This window comes from Peromyscus maniculatus, chromosome 3 (genome assembly GCF_049852395.1).
Source record: "Peromyscus maniculatus bairdii isolate BWxNUB_F1_BW_parent chromosome 3, HU_Pman_BW_mat_3.1, whole genome shotgun sequence".
Lineage (NCBI taxonomy): Eukaryota > Metazoa > Chordata > Mammalia > Rodentia > Cricetidae > Peromyscus > Peromyscus maniculatus.
In genome coordinates, this window is record NC_134854.1 from 150649172 (window position 1) to 150660502 (window position 11331).

Below are 11331 nucleotides of genomic sequence, written 5' to 3' on the forward strand. Positions count from 1 at the left end.
TTGGTTTTTCGAGACAGGGTTTCTCTGCGTAGCTTTGCGCCTTTCCTGGAGCTCACTTGGTAGCCCAGGCTGGCCTCGAACTCACAGAGATCCGCCTGGCTCTGCCTCCCGAGTGCTGGGATTAAAGGCGTGCGCCACCACCGCCCGGCGGTTATTACAGTATTTACTCTAATATGCAAATTACCTTTTTTCTTCTCCAGACAGGGTTTCTCTGGGTAGCCCTAGCTATCCTGGAACTTCTCCTGGCTTTAAGCACTTTTTGTTTTGTTTTATTTTAATGAGATAGTGTCATCCTATGTTGCTCAAGATGATCTGGGCTTGTACGAACTCTCCTTCTAGAAAAGGACCCCACACTTAGGAGGCTGAGGCAGGAGGGGCTGTCATAAGTTTGAGACCAGCTTCACTCTGCTTTAGCAGCCCAAGCAGCTAGAATTACAAATGAAATTAAATAAAATGCACCTTGTCCAAATTCTAAACTCAGTCAACCTTGGAAAGTCATATTTGTACACATGTTGAGACCCTAAGAATAATTCTGACCAGAACAAAATATTGTTCCTGGGAAAACACACATCAAGAACAAATCAGACACTCCAGAAAAGACTCCTATGAAACCATCCTCCCTCAAACAGGGGAAAAGCCAATATTCCAGACCCAGCTGTCTTCCCCTGAGAGGCCACTGCGGTCTGGAGGGCGCTTAACTGAAGCAAGGGATTGAAAATTCATCTCCTAAGAGGCCCATTTAGGTGGCGGTGGTGGTGCACACCTTTGATCCCAGCATTTGGGAGGCAGAGGCAGGTGGATCTCTGTGAGTTCAAGGACAACCTGGTTTACAGAGTGAGTTCCCAGACAGCCAAGGCTACAGAGAGACCCTGTCTCAAAAACATACAAACAAAACAAAACAAAAACAAAAACAACCAACCCAAAAAAAACAAACAAAAAAGGCTCATTTAGTAGACATCAGAAAGCAAAAATTGCTTGGGGAGGAGGCTGAGAAGGATGAGTTGGCAACTGATTTAAACATTCATACAACTTAAAGAATGCTTTAGAATACAGCAAGGAATTTATTTAGTGATTGCCTCTTGACTTGGCTCATGTCCCATACACAGAGCAGAAGAAAAACCAGCCATTCACTTAGATGACCCAAACAAAGAGGGACCTTAGCTCTTTCAAGGCATCAGCATTTTTTGATTAATTTTTTTTTTTTTTTGAGACATGGTGTTTGTCAAGTAGTCCACAATGGCCTTGAATCATTCTGTTTCTACCTCTGGAGTGCTGGGATTACAGATGTGCACCACTCTAGCCCCCTCAGAAACGTTACTAACAGCATATGACTTGATCCCGAAGTTAAAGACTGCACCGTTGCCTAGGGATCTCCAAACAGCTGGCATCAGAACGGAAACCCAGCCTTCCTTTCATGTTTCTCTCTTCCTTGGTTACACGTTCTCTCTTGGGCAGGTTATTTTCCTTTTCTTTCCGGGGGTAAAGATCAAAGTATGATCTTTTTCCTGGTAAGACCAAATACATACTCCGGGGCTTGAGGTAGAACTCAGTGCCCAGTAGAGGTGGTATTCAGCATACCCAAGGCCCCGAGGCTCACCAGATACTTTTCTTTGGATAAAACTGGTATTTACTTATACGTTTCTATAATGTTTGATTTCTTAAACAGCTTGCTCTAAAAGTAATTTCTATGCACAGATGACATTCAGAACATCTGCAGTAGCTGGGTATGGTGGCTCATGCCTCATCCCAGAACTCAGAAGCTGATGCAGAATTGCCACTGTGTTTGAGGCCAGCCTGGGCTACAGTGGGATACCACCTCAAAGCCCCAAACCTCAAATATCTGCATTATATGCTTTGAAAATGTATGATAAAGAGAATAGGAGGCCAGAAGTCAAAAGCCTGGATTTCGTTTGTTTTTAATTTTTTTGTTTTATTCTTTTATAATCTTATACATGTGTAAAAATGAATGTGTCTTAATCATATCCCCCTATATCCTACCTTCCATCCCCCCTAGACTCTTTAGAAGATTGTGTGCGTGTGCGCGCATGTGTGTATGTGTGTGTGTGCGCACGTGCGCGCGCTCGCGCGCTCATGTGTAGGTACCCATAGACACCATACAGGGCATGGGACTGCCCTGAGGAAATTACAGGGAGTTAGTTGTGAGCCACCCAATCTGTTGGAGGTCCTCTGGAAGAGCAGCAAGTGTTCTTAACCACTGAGCCATCTCTCCAGTCCACTTAATATCGTTTTAACCCAGGACAGGCAGGAGTTCACTTAATTTGTTTTATTACACTTATTTGAGTGTGCGTGGGGAGGGGCACATGTGCCACAGTCCGCACATGGAGATCAGAGGACAAATGACAGGATTGTTTCTTTCTTGGGTCTGGAGGATCCAATTCAAGTCACCGGGCTTGGCAGTGAGTGCCTTTAGCCTCTAGGTCATCTCAACGGTCCCCTGAACTGTATTTTTTACTACATCATTTATTCATGTAACCTTAGGTGTCGCACAGCGTTTCTTTTTCTTTCTTTCTGTTGTTGGTTATTTTTATTTAGGTTTCAACGTAGATGGTCTCACTATGTTACCCAGGCTGGGCTTAAACTCCCAGGCTGCAGCGGTCTTCTCGTCTCAGCCTCCAGAATGGCTGACACTGACTGACAGGAACAAACACCACCAGGCCAGCTTTCTAAGTTTCTATGCATGGAATGAAGATAACGACATTTGCCCTGTTTTCTTCAAAGTGATGACGCTACTGCTAAGTCCAAGCACACACAAGTGTAAACACTGTTGATCACTTTATCTCGAAAGATCTCCCTTCTTCAAAATATAGTCTAAGGCCTGGCATGGTGAAGGATCTTGAGTTCAAGGCCAGCCCAGGCTAAATGGTGAGACCTGACCTAAAACAAAACAAAAATACAGCTTAAGGCTGAGGATGCAGAACAATGGGCAGAATGCTTGCCTAGCACAAACGAAGCCCTGGGCTCAATACTCTGCACTCCCTAACCTCAAACCAGGAGTGGGGTGCAGCCCTGTAGGCCACCACTCGGCAGGTGTGGGGTGCAGCCCTGAAGGCCACCACTCAGCAGGTGTGGAGTGCAGCCCTGAAGGCCACCACTCAGCAGGAGTGGGGTGCAGCCCTGTAGGCCACCACTCAGCAGGAGTGGGGTGCAGCCCTGTAGGCCACCACTCAGCAGGTGTGGGGTGCAGCCCTGAAGGCCACCACTCAGCAGGTGTGGGGTGCAGCCCTGAAGGCCACCACTCAGCAGGTAGAAGGAGGGGGATGACAAGTTCAAAAGAGCTTAAGAATTTCATTCAACCAACACATCCCTCCCGGCTTTTGCCTCCAGTTTTCTGGATGCAGTGAATCCCCACGAGAAACTTGTACTATGTTCCAACAGGAAAACAATCCGTCCTCTATCAGACCAGTTTCATTCTAACTTTATTAAAATCTACTGAAGTTTTCTCCTGCAAGGATAATTAATAAACAGCAATGATTTAATTTTGGAGAAGACTGTGCAAACTTTTTCTATACATTGTCAATAAAGAAAAAAATCTTAAAACTTGTCACTGTAATTCATATTCTAAAGTTTTGTCTTGCAGGGGCTGAAGAGATGACTCTGTGGTTAGGAGCACTGGCTCTTCCAGAGGACCTGGGTTTAATTCCCAGCACCCACATGGCAGCTCACAGCTGTCTGTAACTCCAGTTCCAGAGGATCTGGCATCCTCACACAGATATGCATGCAGGAAAAGCACCAGTGCACATGAAATAAAAATACATAAAATTTTTAAAAAAGATTATCTCGCAGAACATGGTGCCTAACAAGAACAATCCCAGGACTGGGGAGGTTTAGACAGGCCATTTAAAAGTTCAAGATCAGGGCTAGGTCAGTGCGGTTAGGGCAATCCTGGAGACCCACGTGATGGAAGGAGAGAACAGATCCTCACAGGTGGTCTTCCAGCCTCAACTGCTGCCCCAACACATGCCATAAATAAATAAAGACGTGTAGTGGTTTTTTTTAAAAAGGGTTAAAGGCCAGCCTAATCTATATAGTGATTATATATTAGTGATTATATATTAGTGATTATTATATTATATATTATCTCTCTCTCTCTCTCTCTCTCTCTCTCACACACACACACACACACACACACACACACACACACACACACACACACACGATGATAATAATGAAAATAGATTTAAAAAATGAAATAAAGCCGGGCAGTGGTGGCGCACGCCTTTAATCCCAGCACTCGGGAGGCAGAGCCAGGCGGATCTCTGTGAGTTCGAGGCCAGCCTGGGCTACCAAGTGAGCTCCAGGAAAGGCGCAAAGCTACACAGAGAAACCCTGTCTCGAAAAACCAAAAAAAAAAAAAAAGAAAGAAAGAAATAAAAAGAGCTGCCTGTGGTGGAGACAGGAGAATCATCTGGGCCTTCTAGCCTGGAGTCCTTGGTGTAGCCCAAATCAGAGGAGAGACTCTGTCCCAGCAATACAGAAGAGAACTGACCCATAAAAATTGTCCTCCGACCTTCCTCACCTGTATATACACTCTTTCTCCCCATTCTTTTCTCCCTCTCTTCCTCACCCCTCAATACTCCCCCTCTAATAATACAAGAAAAAAATTTAAAGTGGAAAGAACTTCTAAAATTTAGAAATGGTGGCCTAGGGGTCTGGAGAGCTGGCCCGTGGTTAAGACTCGAGTTTGGTTCCCAGCACCCCTGTCAGGGGCTCACAGTCATCTGTAAGTCAGCTCCAGGGATCTGACAACTGGGGTATTTGTGGGCACCTGCACTTACGAACATACCGTATGCAGGCATGCACACACCTATACATAGTTTAAATTCCTTTAGAAATGGTGGCCTCATCAGGTGTGTGAGGTAAGTGGTTTTTTTAAAAAGGGTTAAAGGCCAGCCTAATCTATATAGTGAGTCTCTCTCTCTCTCTCTCTCTCTCTCTCTCTCTCTCTCTCTCTCTCTCTCTCTCTCTCTCTCTCACACACACACACACACACACACACACACTTTATTCATGTTAAAAGTAGGTTTCAGAGTTTAGATTTATCCTAAAAATCAAAATCATCATGTTTAAGGCTTTAGGTCCAATCTCCAGCACAAAACAAACAAACAAACAAACAAACAAAACAAAACAAAAAAAAACAAAAAATACTCCCCCAAAAGCAACATTTAGGGCTGGAGAGATTTAAGAGTACCATGCATGTGTGGCTCTTGCAGAGGAGCCAAGTTCAGTTCCCAGTACCTACATCAGGTTGTAACTTAGCACCAGGGGGATCTGACTCCTCTGGCCTCCTTAAGTACCTGCATAGACACATAATTAAAAACAAAAAACAAAAAAAAAACTTAAATCAATCAATCAATCAAACAAACAAAAACTCCAGCAAGAATGCTTAACAAGGCAGCCAAGATTATGTGGAACAGAAAATTATTCCTGGTGAACTGGCTTCCAGGAGAGTCTGGCTTGCCGGAAGCCCCAGCTCTCCTGCGGAGTTGGTCTCTGGCAGAGGAAGTAATTATCTAGGCCCTCCAACCAATCAACACCAGGCTGGGACACAGCTTCAAATTCAAACATTCTCTCTGCTCTGGTAAGAACAAATATTAACTTGTTCCTCCAATGGGTACCGAGGCCAGGAAAACGGCAGTGTTTCCACAGGAAGGTCTAAGGAGCCAGAGATGAACTGTTCTGCTCAGAGCAAAGGACTCTGGCAAAAAGGAATTTGTTACAGGATATTCTTCCCTGTCTAGGTTGGATGTGACATTCACCATAAAAAATCAAAACAGAAAAAAAAAAATCAAACAAACAAACAAACAAAAAAACCCTACATGCATGCTAGACACGATTGACAAGACCAGGCAAGGCATAGTTTCCAGGCAAGAACGTCAGATTTTCTTTCTTTCCACTCTATATTACATGTATGAGTATCTTGCCTGAGGGTGTGTCTGTGCCCCAAGCGTCTGGGGAGGCCAGAGGAGGCTTTGGGTCCCTAAGAACTGTAGTCATGGGTGATTGTGAGCCGCCCTGTGGGTGCTGGGGACGGAACACAGGGGCTCTGTAAGAGCAGTAAGTGCTTTTAACCCGTGAGTCATCTCTCTAGTTGGCAGCGGCGGAGGTGCTGGTGGGGCTCTTTTTAAGTTAGGGTCTCATGTAGCTCAAGCTGGCCTTGAATTTGCTCTGTAGACAAACATGACCTTGAACTCCTGTTCTTTCTCTCTCTCTCTCTCTCTCTCTCTCTCTCTCTCTCTCTCTCTCTCTCTCTGTGTGTGTGTGTGTGTGTGTGTGTGTGTGTGTGTGTGTAACTATGAGTACACATTTGAGTCAGGGTTTCACATTGAACCTGGAGATAGGCTGATAGTCAACAGCCCTAGGGATCCCACAGCACTGGGGTTAAGGGAAATCCCATTTGGTGTGGTGGGTTAAGATAGGGTCTCCCTCTCCCCGTCCCCCTTGCTGCAGGCTGCACTGGGTGAGCTAGCTGAAGCAGTGCTGGAGAGCTCCCAGGTAGTGATGACGAGGGAAAGCTGGCGGGATGACCAAGCGAGCTACTACCCAGGCCCGGAATCAAGTCTTTCCACCCCAACATCCACCCCATCTATGATCAAAACAGCAGGACCTCCACCTCCACGACACAGGACAACAGGATATCCAAGAGGAGCCCCACAGAGAGCCCCTTATTGGTGGTGTAGCGGAAGCCAGAGGCCCTAAGCCAGGCCAATGACTCCTAGCAACGAACTAGCATCTAGTAAAGATGAATGGACTAAAGGGTAAACTATGTGACCCAAGGGGCCACACTGAAGCTTCCATGACAAGATTCATTCATTCATTCATTCATTCATTCATTCATTCTCTCTCTCTTTCTCTGTGTTTCTGTTTTGTTTATTTTGTTTGGTTTTTGGTTTTTCTTTTAAATTTGGTTTTTTTTGGGGGGTTAAGTTGCAAGGGCAGAGGGCAGATGAGGGGATGGGGAAATAAGCGGGATCAGAATGCATGGAGTGAAATCCACAAAGAATCTATAAAAGTGTAAAAAAAGGTGTGTGTGTGTGGGGTCTCTCTGTGTAGCCCTGGTTGGCCTGGGGCTCATTTTGTAGTTCAAACTGATATCAAACTTGCAGCTATGTATAACCATGCTGGGCATACCAATACTTCCCTAGGTAATTCTAGGTCACAAGGTCACGATACACCTTCAATGCTATTAATAACAAGGGTACCTGTGCATGTGTACTGCCGGGGTCAAACATGAGGTCTTTGAAATACCAAGCAAGCACGCTGTCCCTGAGCCATACCACTAACCCCAGCATCACTGGCAAAAGTTCAGACAACCTAAATCCCAATGCTAGCCGGCTACTACCCCCGAGGAGTCAGCAGCACAGACTGTTCAGGCTCAGCGAGGTTCCTGAGTGTGGTTTTATAGTCTATCTCCAATTTCCATTGCCAATTTCAGACATAAGGAAAAATATTTGAAATTTGCTTGTTAATAATCTTTCAACTTTGTCGAAAGAACTCTGCCTTGTTAGGTAAGACAGCCAAACAACTACATAATTCAGAGAGAAAAAAAACCAAATCCCAGGAAAATTAAAAGTTAGGTGTTACCCACACAACTAAAGGCATTGATACTAGGGGATCTGTATTCAAGTCTTTCATCAAAAAAGTACAAGAACTGGAAAGACGGCTCAGCAGTGAGGGCGCTTGCCATGAAGATCTGGTGACCGGAGTTGCATCCCCAGACCCAGAACTGACTTCACAAAATTGTCTTCTGACCTCCATATTTATGCTGCAGCAACTCCACCACCATTCATGAATAGTAAGCAGCTTTTTGTTTGGATACAGGGTCTCTCTACATAGCCCTGGCAGCACTGGAATTCATTCACTATGTAGGCCAGGCCGGCCTGAACTCACAGAGATCTGCCTGCCTCTGCTGCTCAAGAATGGGGACTAAAGGCATTTGAGCACCATGCCCAGTAATAAGTAACCTCTTTAAAAAAAGTTAAGCTTGAAGCCCGGGCCTCTGTCTTTGGCACAGTAGCGCTGCTCACCTGGAGTCCTAGCAGCAGGGAGGAGGTAGCAGACCACTAAGACTTCAAGTTGTATAAGATTATCTTGAAAGAGCAACAAAATAAGAAAGTGTACAACCAGTACACACATGCATCAGGCTTGGTGATCCGTGCCTATCACAGACACCTGAGGCCCAGGCAGAAGGGTTGAGTTTGGGGCCAGCCTGGATTACTGGATTATCCCGAGAGTCAGTCTTCTCAGTTTCTCTCTCTCTTAAAAAATATTAATGACTACCTAGAAAGCCAGACTTCTTCTCCCTTTTAGCAACAAATGAGTTAAACAGGAGAGACCGTGACTCACACGGTCCCCTTTGATGACGACGGAAAATTAAAGAGTTGGTTTCTTTGGAAGGAAATGTGGGAGAGGAGGGGGAACTTTAAAATTACACCTTTAAGGTTTAAGTCTAGGAGATGAAAAAAAAATAACTGCCATCTGGTCCCAATTTCAAAGTCAAGTCCTTCTTGTTCCCTAAAATCTTGAGTCATGGGAGGCAGAGGCAGACAGATCTACATGAGTTCGAGGTCAGCCTGATTTAAATAGAGAGTTCCAGTCTGACCATGGCTACATAAGAAGACCTGTCTCAAAACAAAACAAACAAAAAGCCAAAACCAGCAACAAAAAGGAATAAAAATAAAATCATATCCCCATGAGATTTACTTCTCTAAATTCATTCAATTAGAACTAAATCCCCCAATTCTTTTTGTTTGTTTTTTGTTGTTTTGTTTTGTTTTTCAAGACAGGGTTTCACTGTGTAGCCCTGGCTGTCCTGGAACTCAGAGATCCGCCCACCTCTGCCTCCTGAGTGCTGGCACTAAAGGCATGCACTATCACTGCCTGATTTTAATCAGAGGCTCTGAATACTAAGTTTAATAATCCCACCTTACACTTGTAAATGTATTTTTTTGTTCTCAAAGCGGGGAGCGTGTAAACAAATTTCAGAGAGCAGCTATTATGTTTATAGGCTTTCCCTGATGAAAGCTGAAAACAGCTCAGCATTGGAGGCTGAGCTGGAGGATCAGAAGTTCAAAGTCAACCTCATTAGCAAGTTTGAGCGAGCCTAGTTGCGGGGGTGGGGTGTGTTCCTATTCCGACATCTTTGTAACTTTTTAAAAGATGGTTTCGAATCAGTTAAAAACGAGTTTTAACATCAGACTACATCCTTACACGCCAAGTCTTTATTTGCTGTGGTAATGGGATGGTAAACGAAGAATGCAGTTGAAATGTCTGATTTCAATCCTCAGACAATGGAAAAGTTTTGAGCCAATGATTTCACAAGGCCCCCCATTAACTTTTCGTTAGTCCAGCTGACGAAAAACCGAGCATGCTGAGACTGCAGCCCATTTGTTTTCCCAGGCTCACCCTGAGGACCAGGCAAAAAGAGGGGTCCTGGCAGAGAAACAGGGGGCACAAACAAGAGAGAGAGAGAGAGAGAGAGAGAGAGAGAGAGAGAGAGAGAGAGAGAGAGAGAGAGAGAGAGAGAGAGAGAGAGAGAGAGAGAGAGAGAGAGAACGAACGAGAACGAGAACAGTTTTGCATTTTCAGCCCTCGGACTCCGTTCCAGAATTCCGCAATGACTGCCAAAAGCAACGGCCTTGGAACCAATTAACCATCACCCGCGACCTTCCGCTTCGACTCCCAGGAGGGACCTCGTTCCACCTCAGCTTTGACTCTACTCCAGAGAGACACGGTGAAGGGCGAACGCATTGCAAGTGAGGGAATCGGAGACCCTGGGGGAGCAGGGCGAGCTGGTCCGGGGGAAACTCCAAGGGAGCGGCACGAGAGAGTGCTGGCGGCGCGGGATGCACAGCGCCCGCCCATCCTGGGGACCCGATTCCGGCCCCCGCCGTCGGCCGCCCATCCTGGAGACCCCACCCGCCCTTCCACCGCCTTCGCCCCTTCCCCTGACCTGTCCGCGCCGGGTCCCGGTGCGCAGCGCGCCGCCTCCATACCCGCCCGTCCCGTGGCATCAGCGTCCAGACCCCGAGTCACCGCCGCCGGGCTGGAGAGGATGGAGGAGGTCGGGCCCCGCCCCTGGCAACCACACCCCGCACTGTCGCCGACGCCCATTGGTCCGGTGCCCGCCGCTCCCCTCTCACTGGCTAATAGCGCCAGCCGCGATGCTGGAGGGTTTCCAGGGGGCGGGAGGCACCAGGAGGCGAAGGCGCGTGCGCCAGAGCGGGGTGCGGCCCCCCGGGCTGGGTCCCAACTGGCCCTCCCGGGTGTCTCCAGCTGCTCCATTCTGCGGGCGCCTCCTTGTGCAGCAATGAGAACGCCCAGGGGGCTGCCAGGATTGTGGTCCAGGGGTTTGCAAACCTCTTTCGCCAGAAGCCTCGCAAGCTGACCCGCCTTCAGCCTTCTACACTAGCCGTCACCCAAAGCTGCTAAGCCTGTCCTCTCTGCAGTAGATCATGCCTCCAGCCATCAGTTCCTTTCTGGTTCTGGTCCCTAGAGGTCTTTCTGACCAGTGCTACTGCTTGTAGCCTTAAATTAGTAAGGCCTAAGCTACCACACTGATGTTGAATACAGATTTTCACTTTAAAAAAATATTGATGTATATTCATTGAGAGACAAGATCTTACTACATAGTCTGGCTGGCCTGGAACTCATCGATCCGACTGCCTCCGCCCCCTAATGCTGGAATTAGAGGCATGCGCCACCATGTCCCAGATGTATGTCTGCATACCATATGCATCCCTGGTGTCCTGTCTGTTGGATAGAACATGTGCCTTCTGGGCATTTGGGGCTCATAATCCTTGAGCCACGACTCCAGACCCCAGAAATTAACTTTTGAAAACTAGGAAATAAGTACATACATAAATTAGGAGAGCAGAACACTGCACTCACTTAGCCCGCTCCCTGGTTGCTTCCTGGTTTTTTTTTTTGTGTGTGTGCTTCAAATCCTAACCCATATAAGGGGCAGCGTAAGCTCTGCTTGGGCTGGATGCTAAATGAGAAGGGCTGAAAGAGATGCCGTGGTTGAGTAAGAGGACCACTGAGACACTTGTTAGCGGGGGCAGCACCTCCACACGAATTACTAGAATATGCTCTTCCACTGTATGTACACACAGTTACTCCACCATATTCTTTCACTGTAAACAGACTCTCAAAACACAAACCCATCCATCTGTGCCCTACCTCTCCTGACCCCACTGTATTCATCAACGCAGGGCTTGTGGCCCTTTGGCAGCTGTCAACCATTAAAAACTAGAGTTCGCTCGGATTCTCTCCATCAGCGGAAGCGGTCACCGAGCCTCACGATCAGTACCA

General features: G+C 46.8%; 1 protein-coding gene across 3 annotated transcripts in view; it reads right to left on the reverse strand.

Moving 5' to 3' along the window:
• Tulp3 (TUB like protein 3) overlaps positions 1-10177 on the reverse strand; it is an 86228-nt gene extending 76051 nt beyond the window's left edge. For 2 of the 3 annotated variants that reach the window (XR_013050181.1, XM_016006387.3), the window contains exon 1: positions 9971-10055. Coding sequence is in view for 2 of the 3 variants with exons in the window: in XM_016006387.3 (XP_015861873.1) it covers positions 9971-10031 (61 nt within the window). In the remaining variant the exon portion in view is untranslated. Of the gene's footprint in view, positions 1-9970 lie in introns of all 3 variants that reach the window. The other variant, XM_006987864.4, reaches the window with a different exon arrangement.
• Between the last annotated feature and the right edge of the window lie 1154 nt (positions 10178-11331).